Below are 16,701 nucleotides of genomic sequence, written 5' to 3' on the forward strand. Positions count from 1 at the left end.
GGATGGATGGCTTTGTGAAGACCGATTTTAGCTCACGCTTGCTCTCAGTTCCTCACACTGGCGAGTTTTTCCATCATGGCCACATGAACCTGATCGTGCCCATGATGTGGGTTTTATTCAGTCCATGTACATTCTCCCAAATTGTGGAAACACAAGTGGGAAGGCTCTGTCTGGAGTCGTTATCTTCCCAGGACGTCCCAAGGATGCCAGGCTGAAAACCAAAGCTCCACTCGGATGTGAAACAAAGCCTGGGCAGTAGAGGGCAGCAGAGACTCACCATCAGGGCTGTCCTGAGCCACAGAACCTTTTTTTCTTTTTTTTTTAAATCTTTGCTTTGCCCAAGGTGAGTTATTACAGGACACTGATCCCCACCTCATTTCACATTTCATAAAAATGCTGTGATTCTCCCATTTTGAAAAGGGCACAGGGAGCATTAGGTGTGGCGAGGTCTCCTTTACCTTTGCTCTTTTGAGGGAAGTGGGCCAGACCGCTGATTTCCATCAGCAGCTATTAGCTGTAGAATATCCACAAAGTTCGGGGAGCCTGGACAATCGCATGAACCAACACAGCCGCCAAGAAATCGAGGCAGGCGCTCCCAGGACACTAAGAATGTAAATTGTGCACACAGTGCCTTGGCATAAACCACTCTGCAGCATGACACTTCTCTCCACGGCATGACACCTGAGGGTGGCCCGTGTACCCCTCTTATCACAATGTAGATGGCTGTGACCATCATCCTGGAAATGGATATTTTCAGTGTGACCCCTCAACCGACCTCCTCATCAGAAGATGGTTCCCTGACACACAGGTTATGTGTTGGTCTCCTGATGAAATGCATAGACTTAGGAGCTTGAGGAAGGCAAAATGCCCCAGAGAAACAGGAATTTTATCTGGTAGGTTCATTTAAGTTAGAGGATGCTACGTCCTCAGCACCCAGGCAGCCACACACGTGGTCTCATCAGGTTGGGGCGGCTACATGAGCCGTCAAGTTTTACTGTTCCAGAGCGCTCCCTTGTCTGGCCAGCGTTCTGTTCCTGTACTCTGCATTGTGAACATGAGCCCCATGTGCTCATAGAAAAGTCAATCTCATTTATCCCCAAAGCTATTTATCTTCTCATGCTAATAAACACTGTCAGGTACCTAACTTTAGAGAAGAAAAAAAAATTTTTTTTTATAGAAGAACATCTGAATGAATGACTGAACTTAAGCTCTGACTCCAGATGATACCTGGATAAAAATTCCGAAGGGAGCCCCCAGAAACATAAATACTTTCCCCTACCAATGATCCTTGAAATTAAATTGAATTTGTGTACGTGTGATGTTTTCCACACAGCAGATGGAAGCAAAAGAGATGCTGAGATTGATTACCTGAAGATCAGATGAACATCAACTAGTCACTTTTCATTCCTGACACAAGACTAATCAAATAGCTATTTCATATTCCTAAATGATCTCTTTTCTCTCTTTTTCTCAACTCCTTCATCCTGTTACAAAAAGTCATGTTTACTGTCTTTTCGAGAAAGGACAGATAGCAGAACCAGGAGCTCACGCAAGGCTTTCAGACACATCCATATTTAGAGAAGAGCACACATGGTTAGATCCTTCTTATTCTTCTCCCTGAAAAAGGACGGCTTTGGCATTAAAGGTTATTAGTCTCACACATTAGTGGGATTGATGCGTCTCCTGCTCTGAAGGCTCTTTGAGTTACACAGTAGATCAAGAAAACGGCTCCCGGAGGTGGCCGGAGAGACGATACCAGATACAAGCTCCTTCACCTTCCATGTTTGACTTTAGTTTAGTGCTGGAGGTTAAGCTAGGATGGAGAACAGGAAGGAAGGCACACTGCATAGGCTCCTCTCCAGGCAGCCCTGCGAGTGCTCACCCTTCCTCGGAATTCACCCTTACTCTGAACAGAAGAGTGCTCTTACCAAGCAACAGCAAGCTCTTCAAGTGCTGGCAGAGAAAGAGCCCGAAGGTGGTTCTCCAATCAGGGAAGACTCTCCCCCTCCCTCTGCTACCATATCCAGATCCTACAGGGACCCTTTTTCTTCATATCTAACCTGAATATGGGATCCAAATCCATTTCCTTCTTTTCTATTAGCTCAGCTAAAACAAGGTAGCATTATTTTTTTTTAATTAAAATGAGAACTTTGCTAGAGATGAGTGAGGCAACAGCAGGAAACCAAAAGACACAAAGACCTATGCAAGTAGGCAAGTTGCTGACTCTGGGAATAAATTAAAATTTGTGCACAACAAAATGTATGTATATGATGATTTAAATAGCTTCCCATGTACTGAGCTCCTGCCATACACCAGGCATTAGTTTAGGGGTCTCACCACCTTAATCTCCGTTCCCCGGAATGACACACTACAAAGTAGCTGCTGAGAGTTGAAGGGCAATGAGAAGGTGGCACGCTCTTTCGGAGGGGACCAAGAAGTCCTCCCAGGAGAGGGGGTCTCACACTTCAGTGTTGTAAGAATGACCAGGGTGTAAAATGCGGACTTTGGGACTCTAATTCAGAAATGTGAATTTGAAGGACAAGATTTGTAAAGCTTCAGGATTTCTGTTTTTAGCAATTTCCTCAAGGGATGCTAGTGTAGACGGCTCATTAATCATACCTGCAGCATCAACAGTCTCAAGTTCACCGTCTCATCAGATCATGGGACTGGAGCTGTGTGCTTCACACTTAACCGAGAGCTACCATGTGGGACCTGCTTTCTCCCCAGTTACACAGCAGCAATTTGCATATACTCTGTTGAGGCATTATCTTTGGAGAGAGGTGCCATGTGTTTTAGGACTTTTTATCTCTTCAATTATACAATGGCAATAATTTGTTTACAACAAAAGGGAACTAGGGTGTGAAATGCAATCTAACAAAATGCAATCTGCCTTCACTGCAGAAGCCGTAACCTCCACCCGCCCACTTGTGAAACAGCACTATTAACAGACAGCAAACCAACTGACTTACACACTATTTACAAAGATCAGAATGTAGCGATTGTTTCGTACTATGCAAATAGCACCCACCATGTCCATAAACTCCAGCAACCAGGAAACAACAATCATACCCTTCAGAGAAATGTCTACAACCAACAGAGGTGACAAGGACAGAAAATCTGAATTGAGCTTCTCAAAAAATGAGAAAAAACCCTTCACATCTGCCTTGCTCCCATCACTATGGTTAGAGCAGCTCACTGCTGCTTCATAGACGAAAAAACTGAATCTCTGAGAGGTGAGGTGACATGCTATTAGAAAAGGATGAACAAAACCTTTTCCCCTTCTGCATGAGGATCTGACCTTGGGTTCACTGTCTAACTCTGTTCCCCTGGAAACTTGATAAAGATAGAATGTCAGCTATGTTACTAAGCAACACTGCTCATGAAAAAAAATGACCGTGGACAGTTACACTACATCTGGATGGGGAAGAGCTGTAAATGAAGTATAAATACTGTTGGTGGCCACCATCCTGGGCTCCTCTGAGCACTGTGACTACTGATTGGGCCCAAGCCTTGTGGGAACCATAGAAGTTATACACAGGGAACTGTTACAAAGAGATACTGGCTCCATGGGACACGGGGCTTTTAAACTAGAGGGACTCCTGTGCCTGCCCCATGTGAATCTTGTTAACCTCACACCTGAGCTATCACCTGAGGTGGGAGGGGGCAGGGACAGCTCAGGGATGCTGTGTGGACTGCTGTCGGTACTGCTGTGAGGACCACTGCTCTGGAACAGAAATGCCCACACTGCCCCGCCAACAGCCTGTGACTCCTGTCTATACCCTTCGGAGGAGAATGGTGCCAGGTGTGGCCTGTGATGGTCTGACTGCCATCCTGAGCACATGCCCTGATAAGCAGTGCACTTGCCCAAAGCCACCCTCCTGGGACGCGGCAGGGCCAGAACTCAAACTCAGTTGGCTGCCTTCAAGGTACACGTTCTCTCTTTAATTGCAGGGCCCAACCTCTTCTTCTGAGATAACTGTATTCTGGTCCAAGAGACTGGTGCAACTGGAACAAACACCCACCAGACATTCCTCTCCCCTGCAGTGCCACGTGCCTAGGTTTGGAATCCTCTAACTCACCCCGCCTGCCCAACTCAGCAGCTGGTCTATTAGTTCACTGAGTTCCATTTCTACATGATCCCCACAGACTAATTTCAACACAACGATACCCTGGTTCGAACCTCTAAGATGGCGTTTTAAGCCCTCAGACAACTATGCCTTCTGGCAGGAGAGTCATGGTGACTTCAGAGCTGATTCCCAAACAGAGATGATTATCTCCCCTGAGTGCTGACAGGTACCGAGCTCTCTCCTTGCCCCGGGTAACAGCTCTGCAACGGCAGGGGCCCCCTGCTGACCCAGGGAGGCCGCACCCCGCCAGTGAGACAATCTTGCAGAAGTTTCCCCTCTACTCTCCTACTCTGCAGGACATGAGTTTATTAACACAGTGAGCCCAGCACATGTCCTCTCAGATAAGCACCGGACCAGGAGAGGAGTCATTCCCTCCCAGTCTCCCCTTCCTTTTCTCTCGGCAGAAATCCTGAAACGGAAATCAGGGAAGGTGATATCACTTCTCTGAAGTCCTCCCCGAGCCTTCTGGCTGAGTGCATCTTCTTGCTCACAACTTTGACCACAGCTCTATTACAAGACAAATGAGCACCGCCCTTCCCGAGGTTGTGAGCCTCCAGGAAGCAGAGTCTGTGCCCAGTCCACACTGTTAGCATGACCAGCCCAATGCTGGACACAACTGGTGACAAAACAAACAGAGGAAAGAAACAACACGAAACAGGGGCACCCCAACCATGCACCCTTCTGCATGACTTGGACCACCAAATTAATTCCATCCAGTCCAGACTGTAATTGTAGGTCAGCATCTTGATTAATGGCAGAATGTGGGCAACTTCCTCATGCTCACATCTCCGATCGCTCAGTCTGATAAAGAACTTGCTCTGCCAGCCACAAAGTGACAAGTTTACAGAGATTCTAAACCAATGGCCCCAATGTTACTCAGACATGACGTTGTGCTGAGGGCTGGAAAACTTTATCTCCAGCCACATCTGGCTGTCCTCTTTTGCCCATGACAGGCAGCAGTGAACGAAGAGGAAGAAAGTGACCCAGAGCATGAAGACCTGAAAAAGGAACCCGTCAGAAAAGTGCTGCTGGGGCTCACGTGAGACAAGACCAGACAGCCAGTGAAAATGAAAGAATTCATTCACACTCCACAGTGGCTGATGACAGAGGACTTCAGACTCACTGTACAGAAGGGGAAACTGAGGTCTGGAGAAGTTAAGTGTCTTGAGGGAAGTCATGCCAGGTGGGAGTGAGCCTGATCTCCAACCCAAGTACTTTTGTATTATGCCAAGGTCATGAGTTGTAATGCTCAGCAAACTGTCAATAAAAAAGGTCAGTTTTTAGCAAATGATCTTATTTCAGCCTCTTAAAAACAATTTGCTTCATTTCAAAGACAAAGGGTAATTTGCCCAAGAGAATGAAGAGTGTCAAGTGTATAGAGAAACTAGCTTTCTCACACACTGTTGACAGGAATTATACATCAGGATAATCTTTTGGGAGCAAAATTTGACACTGTTTAAATAGCTGTAAAATGTGCATACACCCTCCAATGCAGAAATTCCACTGAAATGGTTGTATATGTGCAAAAAAGATACATGAGGACATCAATTCAGTGCTGTTTATAATATCAAAAAATTAGAAGCAAATTAAATGAAAGTGGTTAAAAATACTAAGGTAAATTCATACAATGGAGTACTACGCAACTATCTTATGAAGAGAGATTGACCTGTACAAAAGGCTGTCCATGATTTATTCATTTTATTTATGAGATTTAAGATGTCATGTGAGAGAGAGTGTCTGTATATGTATAAGGCTCCTGTAAGAATTAAATTATTACTTAGAAAGCACTTGAAATAGTTCCTAGCAAAGAGTAAACATTTGGAAAAATTTATCAAAATGTGACAGTCTGTGTATGGAAAAAACATATAGAAGAATATAAACCAAGTGGTAAACAGTGGCTTTATCTGGGAGGTGGGATTACGTAGGGTTCTTTTTCTTTTAAGAAATTTAGGTGTTGTCTGAATATTTTTATATAATTATTATTGTAGTGAAAATATCATAAAGATGTGCCTTCTATAAAATGAAAACCATTAGAATTCGGTCCAGGAATACTAAACATTTCAAACTTGTATGATGGACTAAATAGCTCAGAAATGCATGAGATTTCTGGCAGTGTTCACCCACTCAGAGGATGTAAGAGAGGGAATGGAAGGAAGAGAAAACAGATAACTGTCATAGATGCTGAAAAAGACAACCATTTCCTCTCCCCTGATAATCAGTGACTCTGGCCTGGAGGCTTAGAGCCACTTAGAGCCACCAGAGGAAGCCAAGGGCCACAGTATGTCCTGGTCATCCCGTGATGTCCCAGCCATCCTTTAACGGAGGTTTTGCCTTCAATCCTGCTCACACATCCTGCAGGCCGGGCAAGGCTCTAACCTGATCACTGTCTGCAGGAACACAAATCCAAAGGTGGAGCAAAACTATGATATCCCATAATGATACAGCAAACAATTCTCAGGTTTTCCTAAAAGCTAAGGATCTGCAGACTTTCCCTCAAACCTGCAAAATCTGAAATTTGAATCTTTAGGGAAACTAACAGGTCATATTGCTGTACAGAACATTCCGGGTTTTTGTCTATCAACTATGTATTTGATCACCTTATGGAATGAGCTAACGAACTGTGTGAGTCCCCCCGTGTTTCCTAGCTTCGGAGTACTACCCGTCACTTTTCTTCGGCTTTCCATTCCAGTTGACCGCGCAGTATAATCAGAACTAAATTCAGTGAGGCTGCCAAAATGGGGACTTGTTTCTTTAGACTTGATTTTAAGAGGAATGTTTCAGTATTTCCCCACAAAGTATAAAGTGCCCTGGGGTTTTTAAAAAGTTGCCTGTTTCAATTTCCTTTTAATCCTTTTTAAAACTTGGGACGAAGTGCTAAAATACTTTTTGTCATTTATTGACAGAGTAAGGAATTCTCATTGAACCTACTGATGTAACTAGATCAATTCCTAGCAGTGAAATTCCTGGGTCACATAAAAAAGCCCACGAATTGGTTTACCTGAGAATGAAATGTCAGAATACAATATAATCAGGGCCTGACTGACTCACAAGAAAGCTTCAAGGAAGGACAGGTAATGAGATTGTATCATGGACTTGACCTCATCCGAAAGCAGTCTGCGCCTCAACCAGGGCACCAGCCACACCGAACTGCAATTCATCTGCTCACGAGAGTTCTCTCTCCGAGATTTTTCCAGATGAAGGATGACAGTTTATGCCCCCAAGTACATGTAGTGTCTTATACACGGCCAGGTGGTTGAGTTATTTCTGCTCCCTCACCACAAAATATATTTTGCATGTAAGCTGGCTACCTCACAGTCTGCAATCAAGGTCAGACTCAAGAGAGAACACAGGGACCATGAAGAAAGGAGGGGGAAATACGGACGTCTCTGAAGGTACAATCGCACGGCCCCTTTACCTCAGGATGGTGGGAAAGAATTAGTAAAAAAAAAAAAAAAACACCCGGGCCTGTGCCAGCCTGGCTTTACCTCAGCTCCCTGGAGTAGGAGAGGGGGACAGGCTCACCGCTCCTGCACCTGGAACCACTGTCAGTTATCTGTATCACTGCGAATCCTTAGAGGACTCCGCAAGTCACAGCTCACACAGCATTTCCCCACGTACTCCCTCACCTGCTCCCCCAGAGACACCCCCGGGACAGGCGGGGCCAGAGCTCAAATCTGGGAGTCACACCTGCACTCACTGACCAGGGAGGGCCAAGTACTAAATCTCATTTAGCCTCATTTTCTTTATCCGTAAAACCGGATTCATACTTACCTCCTGGAGTGTGTGAAGCTCAGGAAGCATAGCGAGCATCTGAGTCCTGGCAAGTACAACGTGCTCAGCGATTAAGTACAAGCTCCCTCTCTTCTGACACTGAAGCCTGTCCCTTGAGCAATGCCTCTCTCAGAATTCACAGCCCCTGTCCTCTAAGAGGCCTTGGGGGCTCCCTGTCTGCTTGGGGCACCCGTGACAACCGCTGCCCAGGACGGAGGCAGACTGGTGGCTGCTCGAGCCCTGATGGGGAACCCCTGGCGGGGCTGCGTGGGTGACCCTGCACCTGTGTTTGGTTCTGAGACACAGGTCCAGCCAGCAACCCCGCTTCCTCGAACCACATCTGTTGCAGCAATGAGGAACCTTGTCTTCATTTTCTCAATCTTTTGGACACTGGCCTCACAGCCATCCTTCAGACTTTTTTAATGACAGCATCTCTCTAAAGGACGATGGGAAAGGGGCCGGCTTTCCGCTACACCCTCTTCACTCCCCTCTCTCCTTCACCTGCACATCTCTAACTAGCTCAGCTGTGAGCATGGCTGTTCCACTTCCAGGAGAAGCACAGCATTAACTGTGGCTCTGGACCCAAAGTGCCTAAGCTGAGCCCCACCTCCACCTCTCACTGCCTCTGGTGTGACCTCGGCAAGGACTTCACCTCGCTTCATCCCTTGTAAAATGTAGATAGCAACGCAGTTTGTCTGGGGAATTCAATGAGGCACATAGTAGGTACTCAACAAATAGCTCTTCCATATATATTATTTATATACATAAACACACCGTGAAAGTTCTGGAAGGATATGCATAGGATGGTTTATATTAGTATCCTTCAGGGAGCGTGGAGAGAACTTTCATTTGATATAAACTTATACCACTTCACGAGCATTTACTACTTTGGTAATTTAAACACACATTTAAAAAGAACACACTTGGGTACGGTGATGAAAAGGAAAGGAATGGAGGAGATGGGAAGGGAGGGGAGAAAAGAGAGAGAAGGAGAAAAAGAATTTGTTTGAGGCAGAAGCCAAAGGCTAGATCAGAGTCTTGACTGGTTGAGACATTCTGGTTATAGCTTTGGTGCTAGTTGCAGAGTTGCCAACGCTTCGCCTGGGAAACCTTCTGCTACGTGTATGTCAGCCCGACACAAATGTCCTTCCTATTTCCTGCAGTATACTAGGTGGGGATGGGGTGGGGGCTGCGGGAAGCTCAGTTCCATTGGACCAAGTTATCCTGAGCTGGAGAGGTGGGTGAAGGAGGTTCTGATCTTATTCATGGTGAGAGGGCCGCCCAGTCTCCCGGAGCACTTTGGGGAGCAGGAGGCAGCTCTCCTTGGTCCCAGGGGAGGAGGGGGGTACATCCAGGACAAGCCCTAGGAAGCTTCCATACTACCAGGCACGAAATGCTTCCCAGAGACCTGGGCATGTCCCTCTGAGAAGTCGAGACCACTTTGCCTGGGAGGAATAAAGGAGAGCTCTGCCTATTACTGAAGAGTCCTCTAGGCTGTCTCAGTTTCTCTGTCTCCCAAGAATCATGGACAGAGACTGCTGCAAGCAAAGGTTTGTTCTCCTCCTTTCTGCGCCAGAGTCCCCACAGGGCTACTTACCTTCTTCCCCAACCTAAAAGCTTAGCACTACGCATAGTTAAAAATCATATCCTTTTTTGGTAAAAGTTACATTATCAGAACACCAAGAGGAATGCTGCCTACTTCTCATGTGTAGCCAAGATATTCATTTAGCCAACTCACATATCTGACTATTTCAAAGGGTGAAAACCCCTGTGTTCCTATCTCCCCTCACATCACTTCTGATGGGTAGAAAACCTTATCAGCTCACAAAATTCACACCCCAAGCAGCTTGCATTTCTAGAAAACCACCCACTGCATAGAGCACGTTCTATGAAAGTTTACTTTCAAATTCCAAATGCTATATTGCTTCTGTGTGTCTTCCGGGCCCCACACAGACAAACACTGCTATTTCAGCTGGCAACTGTGAAGACGACAGTATTTCCCCCACTTCATTAATACCTCTGCTAACAAAGTTCCCACCAGCCAAGCAGGTCCGTGTGACCCATGCCCATCACTCTATTTACAACCCCACATTCACCCAGAGGAACTGGATCTGCTATAAAAGAGGCCAGAAAGGAATCCCAAGAAGGTGGCTTACCTTTCTCGTGGCTGCTTGGCGGTGGTGGTGGGGGAGGGGAGGTGACCGGTTTGGACTTGTCATAGTTGTTAAAGCTCTGGCTCCGCCGGTTGTTAGCAGCGGCTGACCCTCCGCGTGTTTTGGCCTCGCTGCCCGCAGCGGATACCCTCGCGGTAGGACCTGGAAGTCTAAAATGCAAAAGCAACAGAGTAACGGCTTCAGTCTCAGAACAGCAGTTGTCTCAGAAGAAGGAACCGCAGCCATGCAGGACATCGGGTCTGTGGAGGTCTACCAGCCCGAGGATTTAATGCAACCGCCACAAACATCTAGGCTAGCAATGACCCCAGTAAAGTCCAAGAGCAAAGCACGAGCAATTTTCCTTTGAGCAGAGAGAGGAATTTTGAAGGAAAAGCATATGAATGTGTTTGCTGACTAAAAAACACAAAGCTCATCTTCCTTCTTCTCTTGGATGAGTAATTTTACTTTTCAAGAGGGCCAAACCACGTCGTCTCTAATTCTATCAAGGGTGGAACGTAAAGGCTTGTCAAGACTCTAAACTGTTTACTGTGTGTGGGCATCTCTTCTGGTAGGTACTAAAAATGGTCTTCACCATAATCTAGGGATGTAAGCATCAAGAAAAAGACCTAATTTATCATGATCAGAAAGGGAGCTGCTACCTCAGAACCCAAGCCATCTGCAATGAAAACTTATGGCCTGGATGGAAACACTTGTTCAGACATTCATTTTCCTTCGACACCTGACAGCCTATCTCTGTAGACATTGCTCTAAGTCTGAAGCCCAGGTTCTCTGCACAGGAGATGGATAAAATCATGCATTTTTTCTGTAAAATGAGCAGGAATCTGTTAGTCTAAAGACAAACACACACTTTCTCTTTAAATAAAACACTTCATTTTGGGGTGGTTTGGGAAATAAAGTCAGCAGACTAATTTCTGGTAATGTGTCTGAAGAATTATGGCCTATTCCCGAAAGACTTAAGGGTAAGACTTCCCAAATCAGAATTTTGGTTCAGGGACTACTAAGAGGACTGTTTCCAATCATTAAAGTTGAAAGATGAATAAATGACGAAATATTTAGTTATATCTTTCAGCTAAAACCCACTTAGCTGTGTTTTAAAGCCACTGGAACCTCAGCTGACTAGCATCAGATCTAGTGATAAGTCTGAATTTTCAACTCATAAAGCTTTCAGCCTTCTCTTTCCACACAAATCTGTAAGTACCAAAGAAGTCTGCAGTCTGGAAGCAGATATAAGCAGGCGAACACTTTAAACTTTTTCTTGTTGGCTGAGCAAGAAAGATGGTTGTAGAGTAAACAGGGAACACGAGCTGGTGTGAGAGGACTGTAAAATTTATACAGTTAAGAAGAAGCTGGCCCAATTCCTTAACTGGGAGCTAGCAGAGAAGGAAGGGGGTGAGTTCTTCCCCCAACAAGTGGCAGAGGGAAGGCCTCACCTCCCACCTCACTTGGAGGATTTGCACGTTAACCATCTTGTTTGGAAAAGATGGTCGCCCTATGAAGACAGGCACAGGGTAGGATGCAAAATCAGCAGTGCCAGTGCCTGTGTTTGGGGACCAGAGGCAGCCAGCTCAACACATCAAGGAGCTCTACCCAGCAGTGGGATCTTGGTACCTCTTGGTTCTGCTTCCCATGCAAACAGCATCCTGCAAGCCCTCCAAGATAGACACTGTTATTTGAGGACTCAGCCAGTGGCAGAGCTGTTGCAGGTGCAAACGTGGGGCTCCTTCAGGCTGGACTCTGCAGGAGTCTTTATGCCCACAGATAGGCCTGGGAAAGGATTATGGACTTGTTCCAAGATGATGTCATAGCAACAGTTTTAAGTGGTGCAGGGTAACACAGGTCACAGCAGTCTGCATCAGTGGGGAATTGGCAAAGAACAGGGAAGCCAAAGGCAACGAGGAGGGAGAAGATGCATTCCTTTCAGAGTTGCTATAGAGGCCCCCCCTGCCCTGACCTGGGACTGGACCACAGAATTTTTTTTAGGGCAGCACAGGGCCTTTATAGGGGCAAGAAATTAAAGTGCTGGATGGAATGGGCACAACCTTGAATGATGTAGGCAACCTGGTCCTCTGTGATGCATTGTGGTACAATGGATAGAATATGGATTTTTCTCCATGTATTCGACCAGTCTGATAATCTGAGATTCATGTTCCAGATCTGTAACTTCAGAATAATAATAAGTACACCCAGTGGGTATAACCTTGAAATGGCACTTAATGTCCAGCCTGTTGTAAGTACTCGATGCATGCTGGTTTCCCTTCCCATCCTCTCTGCTGAGCATAGATTCATAAAGAAATTGGACATTGTCATAAAGAAAACATGCTATGATAGCACAAAGAATCAGACAAATAAGGAAGGAAATGGATGGATTTAGGTTCAAGAAGCAGAAGAGAGCTGGACAAAAGTCAACACACAAGAGTCAGACATCAACATTTCCAAAGAGGCAAGACAGGCTTTGGCAGACACGATTCATCATCTCCCAAAGGAACATTCGAGAAGAGAAACTGCTTCATCCAAGTAGCTGTGAAGAAGACCTGCCCCTGGGGGTACCTCCAAGCCATCTGTGGGCCCCACTCCCCAGAGGGACACATCCTCAGTCTTAGATTAACTGACACAGCACTGGTTTCCCAGGGGTGGTCACCACTGGATCCTCTTCCTCAAGTCAGGACCTAGAGGTGCTCCTTTGATGGGAGTGACTCATCCTTCAAATGGTTACAGGTGGTACCAAGTTTCCCGAGAAATGGAAGAAGCGGTCTTGAGGGCCTTGAGGACAGCTGACACGGTTGGCAAATACCTAGCTATCAAAACCCACCATAAAGCTCATGCCAACTCATGTCACCCTCTACCTCATCACCACTACACCCTAGTAAGGACAGCGCCCTTAACTGGACTGAATGGGAAAACTGGATGGACAACTTCTTCCAAGTGTCGGAAGGAATCTACATCAACACTGTGCTTTAAAACTTGGGTTCTTTTGTGAATGGGGTTGGACACTTGCTTCCTCCCAAGCAAGAACCCTCCATCCCTTTGCAGTTTTCAGCAGAGTCAGCCTCACAAAGGCCATGAATGAATGTGTGGTGGGTGTAAGGAAAAAAGCTTAATTTGGACCCACCCATGAGGGAACCAAAACACTCCTTGAGATGGATGAGTCCATCCACAATCTGAATTAACCAAATGAATTGTAAATCCAGGATTTCAAAGCCAAAGGTGACCATGAGATCCTAAGATACCTGAGCAATCCTGGGAAGGGGACTGGACCTCACAAATTGAAGGAGTGATGTGCTATGTTTGTGTTTTTGAGTCCCTCCTTACCCCAATTCGTATGTTGAAATCGTAAGGCCCAACGTGATGGTATTAGGATGTGGGACCTTTAGGAGGTGATGAGGTCATGAAGCAGAGCCCTCATGAATGAGATTAATGCCCTTATAAATGAGGATCCAGACGGCTAGCTCGCCTCTTCCACCATGTGAGGACGCAGTAAGAAGTCAGCAGTCTGCAACCTGCAAGAGGGCCTTCACCAGAATCTGATCATGCTAGCACCTCAGTCTTGGACTTCCAGCCTCCAGAACTGGGAACAATAAATTTCTGTTGCCTGTAAGTCACCCAATCTGTGGTGTTTAAGATGGCAGCCCCAACAGACGACCACAGGGTTCTAGCTCAACCTTATCTAGATCTTCAGGGGCAGATTGATCCTAGCTGGCATCTTAATTACACATGTGCTGATAAAATATATGAAAGGTCAGAAGTAATTCAAAGAAGGAAAATGATGACATTGGGAGGTTGGTGAGATGTTCAGGGAAGGTTCCAAATAAAAGCCACCCCAGAGCACAATGTGGCATGTGGAATTGTTAGGTAGTTTAGATAGAAATGAGTACTGGGCAGGGGGAGAGGAAGGGGAAAGGAACAATCCAGAACACAAGGAACCTGAGCTGTCAATTAACCAGAGCACAGGGAATCAATCAGTTAATCAATCAGTTAATCAATCAACCACGAAACCAGGATATAAAAACAGGAGGAAAGAGAGAGCGGCGCCAGTTTTCCTCTCTTGGACTGGCCCGCTCCCAGTTCTCAGGAGTGTACTATCTTTCACTATTTAGTTTACTCCACTAATAAAATTTGCTTATCACGCTTTTTCCTGTCTCTCGTCAAAAATCTTTTTTTCAGGTGACAAAGAACCAAGGTAATTCTTATTTTCCTTTTCTAGATAACAGAATGAGTGTCAGCCAGGGGCAAGAAGGCAGGGTGGCAGAGGGGTCATGTGGAGGGAAGTTTGCAAAAAAAAAAAAAAAAAAAAAAAAAAGCACAGAGGAAAGAAAGAGGTAGCATGTACTGGGGCCTGGGGGACAGCGTGGAAGGAAATGAGGCTGGAAAAGCAGGAGGGGCCAGCTTCAAAAGTCACTCTATGAATCTGGGACTTGGTCTTGTCCTCCAGCAATGAGGCATTCATCAGGGAGGCAGAGGATCTTCCAGTTTATAGTGACACAGGCCCTTGGCTAACATCTTGAAGTTCATTATTGTTAACACCCTTGTGCATCGGGAGAACTTCTGTCAAGCCCCAGCCTGGAAGCCAGCTGCTGTCTGTATATTAGAATTCTTCTCTGCTGCAGAGCTGGGTCCTGCTCCTGTGGAACAGCTGCAGGTACCACAACAGATGCTGCCCCTGGTGCCTGCCTCACTGAGAAAAAGTAGCCAGAGAGGAATGCGGCAAGTCAACCTCCAATCATTTACACCCTGCTACATTCAGAGTGCCAGTAGCCCAGTAGGTTCTGACGGCTCCTTTGCAGGAGGAACTCTGCTGCCCACAATCATTCCATATTCAGACAACACTTACAAAATGACAGAGGACACGGGTGGGTTCTATGATACACACACACACGTTGCTTTTTTAAAGAAATGAAGTTTAAGGGAAGAGGTGTAATTAAGAGGAGGCAGAAAAATCCTGCAGCCCTGGGAACCATGGTCAACTTCTCCAGCATGTGTGCAGTGGAGCAGGCAGGGGCAGGAAGGCTGTCACTCCTGGCACGTAACCTGCGCCTGCATCCTGGCGCCATGTGCTGTACGTGCTGATGGGCAGAAAGCGGTTCTTCTCCCTAAAACCACTTCAAAGGCCGGGAGAAGATGGCCCTCCCAGGAAGGAAGGCAGCTTGTGTGCACATGCTCAGGACCTCGGCGGGCTAGAGGTCATAATCAGAGCTGCTTTTGGAGACAAGATGATTAAATGCTAAATCTCTCATCTCTGTGGCATCTGCTTTTCAGCAGCTGGGTGGAGAGGACCAAACTACGAGTGGCAATGACTCCTCTCTGCGAGATGGTCCTGCTGAGATCAACTCTGTGGGACTTGCTAGAGTTGGCCCAGATCAACTCAAACCACCAACATCACTGTATCAGCTATTTATGGTGCACTGATTACATGCCAGGTAGTCAAGGACTGGAAGTGACTTTATTTAATCCACATAGCGCTGTGATAAGGCAGGATTACCCCATTTTACCAATAAGGAAACACAGGCTCATGGAAATTAGATAATTGGCCTGGATAACATAGTACGTGGTGAAAACCAGGTTTGCTAGGTTTGACTGCAAAGCTGCACTCTTAATCATTACGCTTCACTACTTCCCACAGGCAGAATAAGCCTAAATACCTGAGGCTCACCAGGGATGCCCAGAGGCAATATCGTGGTCAAAGGCAGAAATTCATAGAAATCCTTCAACCCTGCACCAGTTCCCTCCATAAGCCCCTTCCCTGTGGTGAGACTCAAGGGTGAGGCTTCCCACCCGGTTCAACATTCCTGCTGCCTGTCAAGGTGTTTGGCTCCAGCAGATGTTCAATCAATGTTTGCACCTGAACAAGAGACCTATTTCTGGCGCTCTGGGAGAGGTGTCCTACTCAGCCAGAGGGGTAGGGCTGTTTCTTTTGGCAACCAAACTTTACTGCTACTTTTGGTGGTGCCTGATCAGCTAAAATGCTTATCAAGATTGTGCTCAAGGCTAAGGGCGGGGAAGTGGGGTGAAGGTAAGGCAAGGATGAGTGTTAGGCAAATAATAAAATGAAGAACATCCCTTTATTGGGCTCATCAGAAACAATGTGTCCAAAAGAAACCCTAGGTGAGGGATAAGACCCTGACGGAAAGCCAGACCTTGGTTTCGGTCACCTCGGAAGCCCCATGCCCAGCATGCCCCCAGGGCAGGGCAGACACACCCTCATCCTTCAGTTCTTCCTCTCTTCCCATTCCCACCCCCCCCCTCCTCCATCATCTGGGACTGATAACAGATCATTCACCGGATGGGCATGTGCTTCCAATTAGATACTTCCCCAGCCAGCTCCTGTTTTCTCTCTCTCTCCCAGAACTTGGCATCGTGGGAACAAACACCAGACTGCAGGTTTCTGCCAAGGTCCCCACCCCCACTTCCTTTCCTATGTATGGACATTGCGTGATGCTCAAAAAAAAAAGGGGGGGGGACCCAGTTTACCAGTGCAGCGGGGGTCTGTCTGACTTGGGCCTGTGCTGTCAGGGAAAGCAGTCACTCTCCAGCACGCTGCTATGGGCTCTCTGTGTCTCCCGCTCTGCAAATTCATATGTTGTCACCCCAACGTGACGGTATCTGGAGATGGGGTCACTGGGAGGTAATTAGGT

At 46.5% G+C, this 16,701-nt stretch overlaps 1 protein-coding gene across 9 annotated transcripts in view; it reads right to left on the bottom strand.

Moving 5' to 3' along the window:
• NAV2 (neuron navigator 2) overlaps positions 1–16,701 on the bottom strand; it is a 690,497-nt gene that overhangs the window by 188,200 nt on the left and 485,596 nt on the right. For all 9 annotated transcript variants that reach the window (XR_010383379.1, XM_064492508.1, XM_064492507.1 and 6 more), the window contains one exon: positions 10,055–10,221. Coding sequence is in view for 8 of the 9 variants with exons in the window: in XM_064492508.1 (XP_064348578.1) it covers positions 10,055–10,221 (167 nt within the window). In the remaining variant the exon portion in view is untranslated. The remainder of the gene's footprint in view (positions 1–10,054; positions 10,222–16,701) is intronic.

Source organism: Camelus dromedarius, chromosome 12 (genome assembly GCF_036321535.1).
Source record: "Camelus dromedarius isolate mCamDro1 chromosome 12, mCamDro1.pat, whole genome shotgun sequence".
NCBI classification, from domain to species: Eukaryota; Metazoa; Chordata; class Mammalia; order Artiodactyla; family Camelidae; genus Camelus; species Camelus dromedarius.